At 51.8% G+C, this 17,527-nt stretch overlaps 8 protein-coding genes across 8 annotated transcripts; 6 read left to right on the top strand and 2 right to left on the bottom strand.

Moving 5' to 3' along the window:
- Positions 1 to 39: 39 nt before the first annotated feature.
- On the top strand, positions 40 to 780 carry BDV17DRAFT_291163 (polysaccharide biosynthesis domain-containing protein; the record flags this gene model as incomplete). Its single annotated transcript, XM_073762068.1, has 5 exons — positions 40 to 84; positions 141 to 165; positions 250 to 534; positions 615 to 651; positions 717 to 780. The coding sequence occupies 5 exons, from the start codon at positions 40 to 42 to the stop codon at positions 778 to 780; spliced, it is 456 nt and encodes a 151-aa protein (XP_073615671.1).
- Positions 781 to 1,326: 546 nt separating this feature from the next.
- On the top strand, positions 1,327 to 2,254 carry BDV17DRAFT_291162 (ABC transporter type 1, transmembrane domain-containing protein; the record flags this gene model as incomplete). The annotated part of the gene is made up of 4 exons (XM_073762067.1): positions 1,327 to 1,625; positions 1,673 to 1,747; positions 1,802 to 2,003; positions 2,066 to 2,254. The coding sequence occupies 4 exons, from the start codon at positions 1,327 to 1,329 to the stop codon at positions 2,252 to 2,254; spliced, it is 765 nt and encodes a 254-aa protein (XP_073615670.1).
- Positions 2,255 to 3,768: 1,514 nt separating this feature from the next.
- Positions 3,769 to 5,359, top strand: BDV17DRAFT_281676 (P-loop containing nucleoside triphosphate hydrolase protein; the record flags this gene model as incomplete). Its single annotated transcript, XM_073760063.1, has 7 exons — positions 3,769 to 3,860; positions 3,933 to 3,963; positions 4,000 to 4,161; position 4,480; positions 4,640 to 4,893; positions 4,937 to 5,062; positions 5,105 to 5,359. 7 exons carry the CDS (start codon positions 3,769 to 3,771, stop codon positions 5,357 to 5,359), a joined length of 921 nt encoding a protein of 306 aa, XP_073615669.1.
- Positions 5,360 to 5,473: 114 nt separating this feature from the next.
- On the bottom strand, positions 5,474 to 6,534 carry BDV17DRAFT_298360 (dienelactone hydrolase family protein; the record flags this gene model as incomplete). Its single annotated transcript, XM_073763676.1, has 3 exons — positions 6,236 to 6,534; positions 6,086 to 6,167; positions 5,474 to 6,026 (listed from the first exon to the last, which is right to left on the bottom strand). Exons 1-3 carry the CDS (start codon positions 6,474 to 6,476, stop codon positions 5,474 to 5,476), a joined length of 876 nt encoding a protein of 291 aa, XP_073615668.1. The 5' UTR covers positions 6,477 to 6,534.
- A 763-nt stretch (positions 6,535 to 7,297) lies between these two features.
- Positions 7,298 to 8,165, top strand: BDV17DRAFT_291159 (uncharacterized protein; the record flags this gene model as incomplete). Its single annotated transcript, XM_073762066.1, has 3 exons — positions 7,298 to 7,549; positions 7,619 to 7,998; positions 8,078 to 8,165. The coding sequence occupies 3 exons, from the start codon at positions 7,298 to 7,300 to the stop codon at positions 8,163 to 8,165; spliced, it is 720 nt and encodes a 239-aa protein (XP_073615667.1).
- A 2,673-nt stretch (positions 8,166 to 10,838) lies between these two features.
- On the bottom strand, positions 10,839 to 11,879 carry BDV17DRAFT_291158 (uncharacterized protein; the record flags this gene model as incomplete). Its single annotated transcript, XM_073762065.1, has 2 exons — positions 10,839 to 11,446; positions 11,522 to 11,879. 2 exons carry the CDS (start codon positions 11,877 to 11,879, stop codon positions 10,839 to 10,841), a joined length of 966 nt encoding a protein of 321 aa, XP_073615666.1.
- Positions 11,880 to 13,319: 1,440 nt separating this feature from the next.
- BDV17DRAFT_85477 (uncharacterized protein) lies at positions 13,320 to 14,484 on the top strand. Its single transcript, XM_073765240.1, has one exon. The coding sequence runs from the start codon at positions 13,446 to 13,448 to the stop codon at positions 14,271 to 14,273; it is 828 nt and encodes a 275-aa protein (XP_073615665.1). The 5' UTR covers positions 13,320 to 13,445; the 3' UTR covers positions 14,274 to 14,484.
- Positions 14,485 to 15,053: 569 nt separating this feature from the next.
- Positions 15,054 to 17,388, top strand: BDV17DRAFT_85483 (lysophospholipase family protein). Its single transcript, XM_073765241.1, has 3 exons — positions 15,054 to 15,289; positions 15,354 to 16,008; positions 16,063 to 17,388. Exons 1-3 carry the CDS (start codon positions 15,244 to 15,246, stop codon positions 17,258 to 17,260), a joined length of 1,899 nt encoding a protein of 632 aa, XP_073615664.1. The 5' UTR covers positions 15,054 to 15,243; the 3' UTR covers positions 17,261 to 17,388.
- The last annotated feature ends 139 nt before the right edge of the window (positions 17,389 to 17,527 follow it).

Genomic DNA, 17,527 nt, shown 5'->3' with positions numbered 1-17,527 from the left:
TCCTATTTTTAAATACGTCAATAAACAAAAGCCGCCATAATGTCTAAGCCGTTCAACCCAGAGGAGGCGGAGAACTTCGAGGATGTAAGTCCGGTCCCTTATCGCGCCCCTCGCGACAATACAATGCTGACAACCAAAAGATGGAGAAGCAGTTCGCGGTCAAGGGTTCGTCCCACGTCCCCTCTTCCAGGAATTCTTCAGAAGCGTAGACCGGCCGAAATCATCATCACGGATACTCACCTATCGCAGCCGTCGAACACCTCATGACATACTGGTCGATCCTCGAGAAGGTCCCCGGATCGCAGCTGCGCCTGACGAAGATCGACGACGAGATCTACGAGCACTTCAAGTCAGAGTTCCCCGAGTTCGACCCGGCGGCGACAATTGACGAGGATGCGATGAAGAGCAAGGAGGGCAAGGAGAAGTGGCGCAACTGGATCAACCAGTATGAGAAAAAGATTAACGACTTCAACTTCGGGACGATGCTGCGCGCGAACCCGAAGACCGAGTATGAGGAGCACAACACGATTTTCGGTGAGTGGCTGGGTCTGGGTCTATAATGGATCTCTTGGAGTGAGGCAAGATTCGCTAATGGAAATTGAATGGGAATGCAGCTATGCGGATGCAGTTCTACGCCGTGGAGATCGCGAGGTAAGTCTTCGGCGACGTTTCCCACATGCTGCAGTGAATGATGCTGACTTTCCTTTGTCATGTAGAAACCGGGCTGGTCTCAATGACTGGGTTTACGAGCAGGCACAGAAGAAGAGCGCAAGCTCATAATTACATCTTACTTTTGTCGGCTCTCGACTGCTAGAATTTAGATACAGATTACCCATCCTATCTATAACGTCCGACCATCTCCGTAGACTTCGAAGTCGAACTCTGGCGCAATGCGTCATGCGCTACGGTGGCAGTGACCTCGTGGCGCTCCCAGTGTAACTGTATCACCCGGCATGACCTAGATCCTTGGGAAGAAGTGGATTCTTACAGGGCCGAATGTATTTATATAAAATATTTCTTTGTCCCGGGCGTGGTGGTCACAACTGCGTGCGGCCAGCCCGGATGCTGAGAACAATACTAATGCAGGCTTTGACCTCTTTGATTGAAACACACCCTCAATATCGCCGGATTTGTGTTCCTGATGCGAAACCGAGGTCGTCAGGCGCGCTTCTCGAAACAAAAGAAGAAAAATGGAAATATCGCGCGAGACCTCTGGTTTGTGTTCCTTCGCCGTTCCTATCTCTATCTAATTTGCAACTCTCCACCACTGCTCAATCACCATTGATCCCATGAATAAACAACACACCGATTGATACGCAGGCCACCATGGCTACTGTTCTCAATCACCTGAGAAATCTATTCAGGATGCCACTACTCCATTTCACGGCAAGCAAACGTGTGCCGACCCTCGCGGTAGCGATTTTTACTTGCTTCATCGCCAGCTTTACCATCCCGCTCTTCTCCGTCGTCCTCAGTCAGATCTTCACTGAGTTCACGCTGCGAGGTGCCGATGAGATCACAGGCCCAGACTTACTCCAAAATGACTCGAACGGCTGCGTTCAACTGCTGGCCCTGGGCGCCCTGGCCTGGTTCTTCAATGCGATCTACTACGTCCTCTTCGTCGTGTTCGGCGAGCTACAAGCCGCGAGTGCTCGTAGCAGAATCTTGGAAGGCTGTTGAAAAAGGACCAGAGGTTCCTTGAAGAGCAGGAGGAGGGAGCCCGCACCTTCTTAGGTTGCCTTCAGGTGTACGCCCCCGTCACTGTTCAATGCTCTTAGTCTTGATGTTTAACACATAGCAGCCACATCCAGGAACTCCAAACAGCCACATCGCAATCTCTACCGCTGGTCTTGCAGTATCTGTTTCGAATCCTCGTCTCACTCAGTCTGGCATTTTATACCTCCTGGAACCTGTCCCTCGCCATCCTTACAGGGATCCCGGTCGTCGCGTTGATAGTCCCCTACCTGTCGCCGAAGATCAATGGCAGCATTGAAGTTCAGCAAGTGAACTCAAGACCGCTTCCAAGATCGTCAACACCGCGGTGATCTCAATTGATACCGTAAAGTGTCTGAACGCGCAAGACGTCGAGCAGGAGAAGTTCAGCCGTCGGATGGACAAGGCGGCATCTCATTATGTCAGGCAGGCGCTTTTCAACCACCTACAGATCTCCGCCATGCGTTTTATGATGTTCGCCATGATCGTCCAGGGCTTCTGGTATGGGAGTCATCTTGTGACGTCGGGGAAGTTGAATTGAGGTGAAGTGCTGAGGACATTTTGGGCTTGCTCTACAGCTGCTCAGTCTATCGAGGCGCTGATGCCGCATCTGCTGATCCTGGGGAAAGGTAAGGTTGCCGCGGCTGCTTTGAAGAACACACTGTGTCAGGGGGCGAATGCGAGGAATTCGAGGGAGATGCAGGGAGCTCTGTATCCGACGCATTGTGAAGGCGGCATTGAGGTGTGGAAGGTATTCTTCTGATGTTGATTTCACTGTCGATAAGGCTGACCTTGGTAGTTATCGTTTTCATACCCCTCTCAGCCGGATCAACTATGTCTGGACTCCTCTAGCTTCTCATTTCCAGCTGGTGCGGCCACATTTGTCATTGGCAAGAGCGGTTCGGGCAAGAGTTACGCTGGCACAATTACTCACTCGTTTCTACCTACCTACATCAGGCGATATCTTCATCGACGGAAACCCCATACAAACGCTGGACATCAACTGGATCACTTACCTAGGATCAACGGGGCGTACTCTTCAACGATTCCATACACAAAAACATCACTTTCGGCAGGTACGACTACAAACACATTCCTAACAAGTAAATGGAGGAGTCTATCAATGTAGCAATGCTCGCCAGTGTCATAGAGAAGCTTCCTCATGGAATCGATACTCTGGTCGGCGAGGGAGGAAATTGCCCTTAGCGGGGACAGAAACAGAGGGTTGCAATCGCGAGGGCTCGACTTTGAGACTCTCCAATCCTTATTATGGATGAGCCGACTAGTGCTTTGGACGGCGCGAACCGCGTCGCGGTCATGAATGGCATTCGGAAATGGCGCGAGGACGAGGCAACTATAGTCATCACCCATGACATGTCGCACATCAGAGACAGCGACTATGTCTATGTCTTGGACCGAGGTTCTGTCGTGCAGTGCGGATATAAAGGCGAGCTCATGAGTAAGCCGGAGTTAACTGGCTTTTTCCAAGAGGACCATGAAGAAGACAACTTCGGGACGAGTCTGATGGCGGCCTTTCCGATACATCGGTCTCGTCCATGGAAAGTTCAGCTATGGCCCCTTTACCCCCAAAAGCGTATGTCAAGAACTTTTCCATTCCTCGGAACAGTCGTGGCCCACTTAGGCATAGTGAGGAAGCTGCTCCCCTCAGAAAAATTCCATTTGTCACAGCCACCGATATTGTAATAGACGAAATCATGACGAGAATCAAAAGGGTGCGATTTGAGAGTTCCTCAAAGAGGTCTAGGTTGCGCCGACATACACAGAAGTTCCGACGCTCTGAGGAGACCAATGTGCCCTCGCTACAGAAGCCTATACGCAAGACTTTGCGCTCAGGTACCAATCTTATCACCCAAACACCGCTTGTTCCTTTTCCTCGCTTCCATATGCATCCTCGCTCATGCTAGTGCCACTCCGATATTCTCATACGTCCTCTCCCGACTTCTCCAAACATTCTACAACTAGCAAAATGACTGTTCGAAATGGGCGCTGGCCGTTCTGGGCGTGGCAATCAGTGATGCATTCATAACCTACTTTATGTATTGCCTTCTCGACACCTGCGGCCAAGCCTGGGTCGACTGTCTCCGGAAGCAAGCTTTCCTCCAAGTGCTAAACCAGGGGAAGGTCTAGTTCGAGGATGACAGGAATACCGCCGCGCAACTAACCACATGTTTGCATGAAAATTAAGAAGAAATCAAAAGCGTAGTGACCCAATTTAGTCAGCTTGTTCTAGTTACTCTGACGGTGGCGGTGCTGGCTATTATATAGAGCTTGGCGATCTGCTGGAAGGTAACGCTTGTTGCACTCTCTACCGGGCCAGTCATCTACGCGATCACGAAAGGGTTCGAGACGACGAGTGAGACATGGGATCGGCGAAACACTGCTGCTAGGACGTCGGCCTCGGAGGTCTTTCTAGAGACTTTCTTTGAGGTACGCACAGTGAGGAGCTTGGCGCTGGAACACTACTACCACCTCAAAACATCTCATGGCTGCGTCGAAGTGCTTGACTGGGGTTGCGGAAGGCGATGTATACGGGGTCACTGTTGGGTTGATTGAGTCTACTACTGTGCTAGTGGTGAGTTGCCTGAGCCCAGTCCCTAGGTCAGTGCATAGATAATATCGACAGCATTGATATTCTACTATGGCGCAACCCTGGTGAGGTACGAAGAGTTCACGGTGGACGATGTCATGTCTGTCAACTCGGCCCTTCTCTTCAGCATCACATACGCAGCCACAGTAATTACATAGTGTACGCCCTGCCTCTTCCAGCGGCCTTCTCAATGACCCATGAACTAAAATCACTATCTAGTCCCCCAAATCAGCAACTCCCACGAAATGGACCGCCACCTCTTCCGCCTCGTTAACCTCCCCCAAACCTCCCACTAACACACCGGCTTCCTCAAAGCAGCCCCCATCCAAATAAACCACCTAACATTCCGGTACCCAACCCGCCCGGACGACCCCATCCTCCGAAACATCTCCACCGCCATCCAAGCAGGCTCCTACACAGCAATCGTCGGCCGCTCCGGCTCCGACAAATCAACAATCGCATCCCTCCTCCTCTCCCTCTGCGAAACGCCCGCAAACTACAAACCACTTATATCCATAGCAGGTCTTGACATCCGAGACCTCCACACGCCATCCCTCCGCTCGCTTATCTCCGTTATCCCGCAGCAACCGGCCTATATTCCCCGGCACGATCCAGCAGAATATTGCGTACGCGCTTGATGCGTACTCCCCGCTCGCGACGCTCTTCAATGTTCGTGCTGCCGCCCGCGCAGCGGGCATAGACGACTTTATTTCCTCCCTACCACGCGGGTACGAGACCGTCGTTGGAGATGGCGGGGTCGGACTGTCGGGGGCCCAAGCGTAGCGCGTCGTAGTTGCACGGGCTCTCGTGCGGCGTCCTCAGATTCTCATTCTCGACGAGGCAACGTCGGTGCTGGACCCGACGAGCGCGGAGATTATTAGGCAAACTGTGAGACGGCTTGTTGCGGAGCGGAGTGGGCTGACGGTGCTGGTTAGTACGCACGCGAGAGATATGATGGAGGTTGCGGGTTGTGTTGTTGTGCTTGAGGGGGGGAAGTTGAGGGGGTTGATCGAGAGGCCTGAAGACGACTCCCATTGAACATATGTGGTTCATGTATCAACCATATCATGTCATATAATATTATATTCAGACATTTAAGTTGCCAGCTAGCTAGGATAGATAGCAAACATGTAAAGCCAACCCTATCCAAACCTAAACTTTAGCAAACCACCTCCGAAAAAACTCCACAGCCTGCTCCTCTGCCTCTCCACACTGCCTAGCCGAGTCCTCAACCGCCGTATCAGCCCTAACGCAGAATCCATGCCCAGCACCCAGATAAACCTTGACCTCCCCACCACCACCAACTCCCTCCTCTTTACTTGCCATAACCTTCTGTACAACCTCAATTTCCCTCCCCTTAAGAATAGCATCCAACTCCGCAAGCGCAAAGCTCACAGGAATGGCAATCTTCTCAATATCCCCAGGGAGCGAAAGCATACTCGGGTGTCCTGTGAATCCGGCATCAATAAGGTTCTTGTTTTCCTCCTCGCCCGTTCTACCATTCGTAACGGTTGTCGAAGCCCCGTGCGCCAGGAGGATAGTATGTTTCCCGCCCCAGCAGAACCCCGCTGCGCCGAGGGGGAGATCTCCCTCGGGGCTGTGGCGAATCGACCTGAAGAAGGACTCTACGAGAGGGTACGATTTGGAGGGGCGGTTCGTGATCATGAAGGGGGCTACGCCAAAGAGGAGGGTTGCGATGTGATAGCTTCCCCATTGCTAGTAAGAAGTTGGTGTTTTTGACGAGATGGGTGAGGAAATACGTACGGCTTCGAAACCCAATCCCATAAACTCCCCGTCCTGCTCACGGCGCGAATCGTCTCAAGGACCCAGAATGGCGCGGCCGTTCCTGTCGCGCACAACACCCTGGTCAGCATATGATCTACATCGAATATATGGAAAAGTAAAAGTACATACCCTTCATAAAATCCGGCAAATAAACCCTAAACGAGCCCATGTCGGCATAATGGTCTGCCAGAAGGCGATTATTGACAAACTCCCACCCGAAGGCATCAGGGACTATAACCACAATCCCCTTGACTTCCTCTGGCGGGACGGGTGGCTCAGAGACGTATGTCTGTAGTCCGTGGAGGGTGGTGACGTGACCCTTGGGGGCGCCGGGGTGGATTGTGCCGGTGAAGCAGTCTGGGCAGGACATTGTATATATATAGGTATGTATAGATAGATAATAAATAAGAATACTTGGGGTAGGTAGGAATAATGGGTATATATATTTGCTTGGAGAGGAGAGATAAAAAGGGAGTTACGAGTTCGAGGGATTTTATAGAGGATGAGTGTCGACCGGGGTTAAGTGGGCTAACTCCGAGCTGGGCCCTTAAGACCGTGAAGCCTGGGAAGCTTGGGAAGCTTGTCTCGATCGTGAAGTCCACATCGGGGCATTCCCTGATGGCAGTTGGTCTGCTCCTGTTGGAGAAATGCATTGTTATCGCGAGGTTGTCTCCTAGACTGCTGGAGCTAAATTACAGTCAGGTAGTAAAGGTCACACAACGCCGGAGGTTTATCCCTTGAGCCGCATCGCATAATCATGAGCTCTGGCATCATAGACGACTGTTCATATTTACAAGCCACTCCCAGACGAAATATGCTCATCTTTACGCCCAGCCAGAGCGTCAACTGCCGAAACCAATGAAACGCCAGCCGTGATCAATTCCAAGCGAAGCCATCCACCAGACGCCAATTGAGAAGTTCGACATTCGTTTATAGCTGAGTATTGCCCGTTGGGTCACCGGTATACCACTCAGCAAGAGTCTTGAGTCCGGACTCAGCTTCCTTGGGGAAAGCGTACAGTTTACTGACGCGCACCACAAGGTTTTGACCCTCAACATAGGACTCGATCGCACGAGCACGCTTCCCCATAAAAGACAAAATGAGGACTTGCAAACCTCCCAGTTAGAAGAAGCTCTGGTGATGGCGAAGGAAGTAAAGATAAGAAGACTCACCGATACGTTCACGTGTTCGATGAAACTTCGCTTCTTCAAGCGGCCCAACATTGCGCTCGAGGATGACGACGAAGACGAGAGCCCGCCACGGCGCGACACTCCACCCTCCAAGGAGGAAATCCGCATTCGATACCCCCAAGCAAAGATGAGCAAGTTGTTAATACCGCCCTGGTCATATTCCTCAAAGCCCTGGCAATGCACTTCCGGAGGAGCTATCCTCGAACTGGACATTACACCGCATGGCCTTCAAAGCAACGTTCAAAAAGGCGGAGTTTGAAGCTAGAACAGATGGATACCTTGGTGACCTTACGGAAACCCTAGCGTTTTGACTGAGGTGAAGCCTGCCTTGAGGGCTGGAAAACTGGTGGGTATTCAGATGCAGGAGAGTGCCCAGATGGTCGCGTGGATCAAGACTGACAACCCAAGCATCCAGAAGAAACGCAAAACGTACGATATTATCTCTGACCGGATGACCCTTTCTAGTCATACTGACTCTGTTTTAGGCGAATCCATCCAAATCTTTATCACCGTCGCCCACTACGATGACGAATATCTCGATTATCTGAACAACAGCGAATCTCCAGCCGTCAACAAAGATCCGTCTTTCCTGAAAATAAATCAATTCGGGCCATGGAATACACTAGACTCATCTCACATGCGTGAACTGGGACCTCTTCTTCTGGCCATCAGCCTGCGAGCCGACCATGAGAGCAAGCGGTTGTACGCATGATTAAGCACCACGGTAGCAAGGGCATTGGCGGCGCAAGGAACTGTACATCTTCTGATGCTGAATTGTTAGCGACATTATCTCAAAGCCTCTCCTTGTATTCAAGCTTTTCCTTCCGGATGATGACGCTCCCGACTGTAGACGCCTCCTCTTCCACTAGATTAAGTGAATACAACCAGCTTTATCATCAGAAACACAATCATAGTAGCAACTGTGGCCTCAGTATACTCAGATGGTCTATCTCAGGAGATTAGGGTCAATTAAACCATCTCCTAGTAGATTAGGCCGAGTCACCGTAAGATCGCGGGTCTTCAACAACCAAGCAGCGACTGGAATAAGCGACCGCCACCTGCACCTCTATACTACCTCACTTTTCAACTTCGAGCCTAGTTTCTACCACATCCTCGACCAAGAAGCAGCATACCATGCCCTCACCATCCAGAACAGACGCCGAAAATGTAATTGGCGATGCTATTATTGATCAAAGCTAGTGTCTCTAGTGTCTCTCAGTCACTTCTATTCCTGTCCATGATTTATTTATGCAGGTGCCGCAGCTCGAATACTGACTTGCAGAAAATGCTCCGCCGCGTCATCAACGTCAAAAGCATGTTTGTGAGCTGGCTGAAATAACGCGGGTAAAGCCAGCTCTTTCTGCAGATTCTGTAACGAGTTACCTGCCTACATCCTGCCGCTATCGTCCCTTCGTTCGCCAGGGAATCGGCATCGTGTTCATTGTCACCTCATAGATATAAACTCTGTCGCTGTCTCACCTTCCAGTATTCGAGCTCACTCTGACCGGAAGACATAACTATGCCATCGACCCTGCCACCAATCGTCCTCGATTTTACACTACGAGCTCTGTATTCTTTAGACGGAGGAAAGCCTCCAGCATCGTCCTTGCCTACGCAGTTCCAGTGCCTCGAGCTGAGGTTGCGGCGTCGCTTCCCTTATCGAGGAATTTCACCTACCACGACCCTTTGTCAAATAACAGCAACTAGGAAATTGCAGTCGATCGCCTGCAAAGCATACCCCAGCGATATGGATTCATCGTCGGGAACATGTCCCTCGTACATTTCGCACTGATTCCCGAAGGTGATTCTAAGTTCGATGTGCGACTCGATTCATTGCCGACGAGTCCTATATCGCACCAAAAGGACACAGTGGGCATACATATATGAGCAACTGTGTCCACCTCAAGGACCTAATGAGGCATTCGCAAAGAACCCCTCGGATATATTGCTGCCTTATGGTATCAAGCTTGCTGTCTTGATGTCTGTCGGCTGTCTGGCTCACCTGCCGCATGTACTGGATCCTGAAGTACACTATAGGCTGTTGCCGAAACCAGTGCTGGCGTATTCGGGATTTCCAATGCCGAAATCTTTAGTCGTTCATTCTCGAATCTCCCTCGATCGAGTGCACGACCCGCGGGCCGTGTAGGCGGAGGTTCAACGCATGCTCAGCCATGTATACGATAGAGACTTGCCATTCGTCATCAAAGTTCCCCAATCCGCCTCAAGCGAAGGTACATTTCTCTGTAAAACAGAGAATGGCCGACAGTTAGCCGCGAGCATTCTCAAGGAGGAGCTAGGTCGAATGATTCGGGAATTAAACCCTTCAAACTATGACATGGGGGATTGCGGTCTTGTACTGCAGGACTTTGTAAACGGGGACTCAACGGCTCTTTCGCTGTTCGTTAACCGCAAAAGTCGATGCATCTTCATTGCGTGTACGAAGCAGCTATTCGACGATTGAGGGCTATGGGCCGGCGGTCTCCTATTGAGAGCAAGCGCAGCTCGAAGTCGGCTTTCCCCCGTTTCAAATCAAGTGCCCGCTATCTACACAGTCAATCTTACTACGGCCCCGTCGGCATAGATATCATGTTCGATTCAGACTCGAAACAACTGATTATAGACTTAAACATCCGCGTCACGGGCACGCACCAGCTCGGATGCCTACGCAGTCACTTTGTTAAGAGGGGACTTTACGAAGCAATGCTGATTTCTTCTGTTGCGCCCAATTGCGCAAAGACCGCATTCCAAAAATATTTCTGGGAAGAGTTGGTACAGGTAAGTATAGTCTTGACCTTGTGGACCACCAAGCATCCTGGGGAACCCAGCACGACAGCGATTGTTGCTGCTGCTGCTGCTGACGGCTACGAGCTCGAGACGCCGACTAGCAGAATTGATGAATCTAGGCGGAGCCAGGTTTAGACACGTAAATGAGCGTTGTTTTATGGAATGCCCCCTTCGTTGTATCATCATCGTGATCGAGAAGCTGAACTGAGCATGGAATGGACTTGATGCTCGCGTTGTCTACAGTATACTGAGGTACGTATTTCCGAGGAATCAGACTACGAAATCAGAGTACTTCGAAGATAAGATGGTAAACGAACGAAACTTTAACAGAACGCATCATCACTTTTTAATCAGCTAGGCTAAACGAACGAGCAACTTAATACTCCTTCCAATGGCATAAGACCTCAGGCAGGAAACAAAAGCAGACACCAGAGCCAGCCCAGGTCCAGCTAGGGCAGGGCAACATGATACTGAACATGATACTGTAAAGCCCCCAGTTTCCAGATCCAGATAGAACTAACAACAAGATACCCAAAATACCCACCCAACAGGATAAGACGTCACCCATCCCTAGGTCTATGGATGCTAAAATCCTCAGGGCGTATGACTGAAGGATTGAAATTGGAAGGTAAACCATCTAGAGTTGTAGATTCTGATTTGCGTTGCGGTACGATGCGGTCCTACATCTCCAAGGCCGTATAAGAACAAACACATCGAGCTAAGGGGCTCGTTGGAAACGCGCAGAGACGACACTGAGCTCACCTTAGTTGTTGCTCCCTCGACTCATTCCTCCTCCGCATTACCCTGTTTTTCTTCGTCCGCTTCTTCTTGTTCCTCTCCTCGTCGTCAGCCGGTGCATACAACGGTATCACATCCGCGGCGCACACCTCCCTCACCTTAAGGGACCGGCCAAACTCATGAAATGGAAAACTGTCTACATAGACAAGGCCCGGCCGCGCAACGCAAAAATTCGCTGGCCCTGGTCCAGCTCCACCCGCGGCCGCCAAGAAGACTGGTGGACATTTTGACTCTTCGAGCTGTCGTCCACAACCCCGCCAAACTCCCCGGGTTCCCCGGAGAATGGGACGCCCGTCCGTCCATGTCTCGCGGTTTATAGGCGTGCGGAGGGCCTGACGGAGAACGTCGATGAGGGCCTCTCGTCTCGTCTGGGCTTGCGGGCAGGTGCTTGGATAAGAGTCTTTGAGCAACCAGCAAAATGGCACGCAGGCCAGCAAGTCGTCGGCTATGGCTGCTTCGTGCCGCTGGGCGTTATGCATACCGAATTCGGGGTCTTTGGCGTGATGAGGCGTGGTTGAGTTGGCCAGATGCTGGGTTTGCATCTTCCAGACTCCGGAGGTTGGATTGGCTTTTAATTAAAGATTCCGTAGTTAGTATCGGATAGAATCGAAAACGCACCCTATTTTCCGCCAGGAAAACTCACTCTTGTAGAATCGCTCGATGAGATACTGGAGTCTATCCGCAAACTCAGGGTCTTCCCCCTGGTCATCTGGACCCTTTTTACCATCCAGATACCAGAACGGCCGGTCAAAGAATTGCTCGTGGACCGTGAGATAGATCAGCAGCTCGCCCAGAGTCTCACGAAAGTGACCAGCTACGGTAGGAGGGAGCAGAGGCTTCAGTTCGGCCCAGTCCATTTGGGCGCAGAACCCATCGGCACGGGAAATCAAGCGGCGGGTTTGATACTCTGGAAGGACGCTGACGCCTGATATCACATAGTCCAGAGTCCAACCGAGGGCCAGGTTGCGCATCAGTCGGTAATGTCTTCCCAGGTCGACCATATCGTTTATCCACTCTTGCACTCCTTCTGCTATCTGGGTAGTGATCTCTCATGTGACGTTGGTAATCGGGGTAGCGCATGACGAAGTTGGTCCCATATCGCTTTTCGAAGTCGACTTTTTTTCTCCGATTCGTCCCAGGACCGCTTCTCCTGCTTATCGAACTGGGCGACGATAAGGGTACATCTGCAGCCTTTCGCTTCAGGACTTGGGTCATTTTAGCGATACGAATATGATGTGAAGTGGAAACCGGGGGTTGAGGATTGAGCGTGCAAAGTAAAGAATAGAGACGATTGAGGATGTGCTGAGGAAGGAGTCGGAGGGGAGAAAGGCAAACATAGGGATGAATCTCTCTTTCAGCTGTGCAGGTCTTCGTTTGCATCTGGGTTGTTGGGCGCCAGTGATCCGTGGACGAGTGCGCCAACCCACGCAACCATCTGAGCGACGCCGAGCCATTTTCCAAATCATGTACTGAGTGCCCTCTCCTGTCTTTCATGTATTTCCTTACTTACCTTCTTCAGAAAAAACGTGTTAGGGAACGGTTTAGCCCTCTCGCAATGGCAGAACACAAGACAGTGGAACCATAGAGACAGGCAAAATTCGTTTCCTTATCAATGTCCCGACTTGAGCCAGAGATGACCCAGTGCTCTTCCTGTAGTCATAGAGTACGACGTCTGGTACCCTCAACAGCCATGGGCTCAAGAGATCCGCGAGCTGTACTTGGGGGCGGCTCAACACGCACCTGGACGAATGTGCTCCCCGACCAGAACAATCATCATATGGGCTACCGCAGCTCACTGCTGCATAGTCCCTTCAGCTCAAACTACCTCAAAGTATCCAAAGGTTAGACTGCCAAGAATCTTGGAAGTTGTTGGTGCCATCCTCGCCGACGGGGGCTACTACGGACTCGAATCAGTGGTGCTCGCTGCTTCTGGGGCAAGCGACATACAGCACACGCCGATTCCGCGCTGGTTCCTGCGCAGAAGAGCGTAAGGCTCTTGGAATGTTCTCCCCTTGTGTACTGAGTTTGTGATAGATGAGAGTTTAGAGGAGGCCTTTGGAGGTGCAGCCGACTTTGAACTTCTCTACGACAGGCGGCAGACGCCTACGAACACCATTCCGAGGATCGAGAGCGGCCATTACGCTGGTTTCCCGGGCATTAGGGAAGAGAGTGGTTCCCACCTGGTCAGGGTCTAAGTGCCCTTTGTGGTGACGGTCCTGGGCGTTAAGGTCGGCATGGATAAATATATATTTAGGGCCTTGTTTGACGGTCTGTCATACTGCCATTCATTCGCTTCGCTGTCCGACTGCCCTTCTGTCTTTAACGCCCGCCCCCCCCCCCTTTTTTTTTCATTTTGAAGGTGCCTTTGGTTGGCAATCTATACCACTCCTGCGAAGAAATGATTTGTAGTAGTCAAATAAGCCATTGCCCATTGGTGCCTTGTGACAGCCTAGCGCAGCCTGCTCAGCCTCATGTCATGTGCATTACAGCTTCTTAAGGCTCAAGCAGCTACCAGGATTGCAGTATATTCCAGCTTCTGTGAGGTACCTACTTTGTAGCAAGTCAATATGCCATTCAAAAATAATGAAAACAACTTCCTTCCACCACAATCCCCTGCGAACGCCCAATGTCGGGTGATCGACTTCGCAAGCGCGGATCCTCCGCTCCCCGAATACAAAAGATATCTCGCAGCTGTCATCGACAACGCACTCACCGAGGAAGAATGCAAAGAGCTATTACGCCTAGCTGAAGCAAGCACCCCCGATAATGCCTGGGAGCGCGCTCTCATCAACGTCGGGAATGGCCGCCAAACGCTCTCCACGGAGTCGCGCAACTGCGGCCGGATCATCCTGGACAGCCCCGAACTTGCCGGCAAGCTACACGACCGACTTTTACCATTCCTGCAAGAGCTAGGGATCGACCGATTTGAGAACAAACCTCTTATCACGGGACTAGCAGGCCGGAATCGCACATACCAGCTCAGTCGCTTCAACGAGCGTTTGCGCTTTCTAAAGTACGTTGGGGGCGAATATTTCCGCCCGCACTGGGATGCCCACTATGTCACGCCTGACCGGTGGGAGAGGTCATATTTCACGGTTCACATATACTTGAATGGAGACGGCGAGCAGGATCTCGAGGACTTGAAACGTGCGATCGATGGCGGGGAGGGTGCTGCTGCAAATACCGACCTGGAGGGGAGCTTACTGGGCGGAGCGACGTCTTTCTTGCCCCGGTATGAGGAGAAGGAGAGGCATGTGAGGGTGTTCCCAAAGACTGGATCGGTCCTTGTCTTTCAGCAGAGCGAGCTGCTGCACAGTGGGGATTCGGTGTTTCGGGGAACCAAGTATACACTCAGGACGGATGTCATGTACAAACTGGTTGAGTCGTCAGATTAAGACTGAGACTGCGACTGTCAGACCGTCAGACTCTGCGTCTGAAATGCGCTGGCATTGGGCCATCGTCAGCCTTGGAGGGCTAAGCCTGCGCCATGCCTGCAGCGCGATATGGCCAGCGTCAGGCAACATCAGCTTGTGAGATACGATTCTAACCAGAAATGTCTATTCCTCCGTACTCGTACACCGTACTTCGCACCTCTGTATTTATCCCCTTTTTGTGGGCGGAGCCTTCAGCATAAATGGCACAAATGACACAAACCAGCACTTCTGGTCTTCCGCGGGTTCCGTACTCCACTCTGACAGTGACTCGCGTTCTCGACCTCGCGGCCTCTGACTCGCGCTCCCTCCATCACACTACACAGGTTTGCTTCTTCTGAAATTCTTCAATCAAATACCGACCCACCAAGAGTCCCGCATCTGAATGCACTCATTCAGCGAAAATAATCTTGCTGCCTGCTGGCTCTGGTTCGCGACCAGCGCATGCATTCTTGTTGTGCAGCCATGTTCCTTGGGTCGGAGACAAAGCCACACCTTTCTGATGATGAAGATGAGCTATCCAAGGATCGGCAATTCAAGCACTGTTTGCTGATTCGTGACAGTTGGAATCGATGATTCTGTGTGGGCAGTTCCGCAGGACAACGCTGCCCACTCTGCTAGCGGCCAGCCACAGCGATCCGGTCTTCAGCATAGCGGAAGTGCCGGCTCCCCCTGCCCTGTGATATCATGGACCCTCAATTGCGACCCGTAGTTCACAAGGGTTGGCCCACTCAGCTGTGATCTCCGGACACTCGGCGCCCTTGGCTACCAAGGCCGGTTAGCACGGTGCTCCCCATGAGGATCCGTTGCTCGCCGTAAATTTGGGCTGGCCTGCCTCGTGTCTCATCTAGTCCTCTTGATCTCCTTTAAAAGAGACGACTGTCTTCGGACATCCTCGCTGCACGCAAGTGGTTATTATTTGCAAGCGAACAGGATGAAGTCTTCCACAATAGCCCTGGCTTTGGCGGGATTGCTGTCAGGTTAGCTTTCCTTCCACTTATCATGTCGCGTATGCCATTCTAACCTGGTCTGTCTTTCGCATAGGTGCGGTATCAAACCCCACCGATATCTCTAGTCATGGAGCAATGATACAGCGATCCTTCCCGAACGCCCCCGATGGATACGCTCCGGCCAACGTCTCTTGCCCTGCCAGCCGTCCCGAGATTCGTCTTGCGACAAGCTTGTCGCGAAACGAAACTTCATGGCTTGAAACCCGCCGCGGAAAGACTCAAACGGCTCTGAGAGACTTTTTCGGCCATGTCAGTGTTGGGAATTTCGACGCGGTCGGTTATCTCGATCGGATCGGCAGCAACTCCTCGAATCTGCCTAACATCGGAATTGCGGTCTCAGGTGGAGGATACCGTGCTTTGATGAACGGTGCCGGAGCTATCAAGGCTTTCGATAGCCGTACAGATAACTCGACCGCAGAGGGTCAACTGGGTGGCTTGTTGCAATCGGCGACATACCTGGCTGGTCTGAGCGGTGGTGGTTGGCTTGTCGGCTCCATCTACATCAACAATTTCACCACTATCGACGCGCTGCAAGCCGGCGATATCTGGCAGTTCCAGAACTCCATCTTCGAAGGCCCTGATGAGGGCGGCATCCAGATCCTGGATTCGGCCAGCTACTACAGAGACATCTACGATGACGTTAGCGCCAAGGCAGATGCCGGATACGAGACTTCGATCACTGATTACTGGTAAGAGCTTGATTCTTCTCTCCAATTGTAGCTTTTGACGCTAACAATCTCCAGGGGCCGCGCTCTCTCTTACCAGCTAGTCAACGCTCCTAGCGGAGGCCCAGACTTTACCTGGTCATCAATTGCTTTGGGACAGGAGTTCCAGGATGCCAACATGCCGTTGCCGATTCTGGTCGCGGATGGGCGATTCCCTGGCGAGCTCGTGATCAGCAGTAATGCCACTGTGTACGAGTTCAACCCCTGGGAGTTCGGTAGTTTTGACCCTACCGTTTTTGGCTTTGCGCCATTGGAATACTTGGGCTCTAACTTCACTAACGGATCCATCCCTGAGAACGAGACTTGTGTCCGTGGTTTCGATAACGCTGCGTTCGTGATGGGCACTTCGTCCAGTCTGTTCAACCAGTTCTTCCTTCAGCTCAATGGTACCGGTCTTCCTGACTTCCTGACAAATGTCATCGGCGATGTTCTGCAGGAAATCGGCGAGGATGATAACGACATCGCGGTGTACTCACCTAACCCATTCTACGGCTGGTTGCCGGAGTATACGGCCTACGCTCAAGAGGAAGATCTTGATGTCGTGGACGGTGGCGAGGATCTCCAGAACATTCCCCTGCACCCGTTGATCCAGCCTAACCGCCACGTCGATGTCATCTTCGCTGTTGACTCGTCTGCTGATACCACGTACAACTGGCCCAATGGTACTGCTCTTGTCGCTACCTACGAGCGTAGCTTGAACAGCACCGGTATCGGCAACGGTACCGAGTTCCCTGCTGTTCCCGACGTCAACACGTTCGTCAACCAGGGACTGAACACTCACCCAACCTTCTTCGGATGCAACAGCACCAACACCACCGCTCCCCTGGTCGTCTACATCCCCAACAGCCCTTTCAGCTACTTCTCCAACTTCTCGACATTCACCCCCGACTACACGCTCGATGAGCGAGATGGCGCCATCCAGAACGGTTACGACGTCGCGACCATGGGCAACAGCACAACGGACAGCGACTGGTCCGCTTGCGTCGGCTGTGCCATCCTTAGCCGCTCCTTCGACCGCACCAACGAGCAGATCCCCGACATTTGCACCCAGTGCTTTGACAGATACTGCTGGGATGGATCCACCAACACCACCACGCCTGGTGAGTATGAGCCGACTACCGTTTTGGAAACCGACGAGAATGCCGCGTCGAGCATTTTCCCTGGTGTTTTGACGAGCGTCGTTGCGGCAAGCATTGCGGTTATCACGATGGTATAGATGATTGAAAGCGATTGCTATATGTATATATATACGATTTGTGCAAATGACTCTTGGTTACTTGCAATTCAATAGTATACTTGAGCATGTATTCTTAAAACGTTCACTTTGGCCGCGGAATCTCAAAAGCAACAGACTGCGTAGTCTCCGCACAGGAATCTTGTATAGCATAAAAATGTAAAGCTATGCGCATAACTTCCGCTGCAGAAGCTTTGTCACGTGCAAGCCACCGTTGCCATGGACAACCTGGCACGTGACTTCCTAAAC

Source organism: Aspergillus undulatus, assembly GCF_047715775.1.
Source record: "Aspergillus undulatus strain CBS 261.88 unplaced genomic scaffold BDV17scaffold_23, whole genome shotgun sequence".
NCBI lineage: Eukaryota > Fungi > Ascomycota > Eurotiomycetes > Eurotiales > Aspergillaceae > Aspergillus > Aspergillus undulatus.
This window is presented reverse-complemented; position numbering and strand designations above follow the sequence as displayed.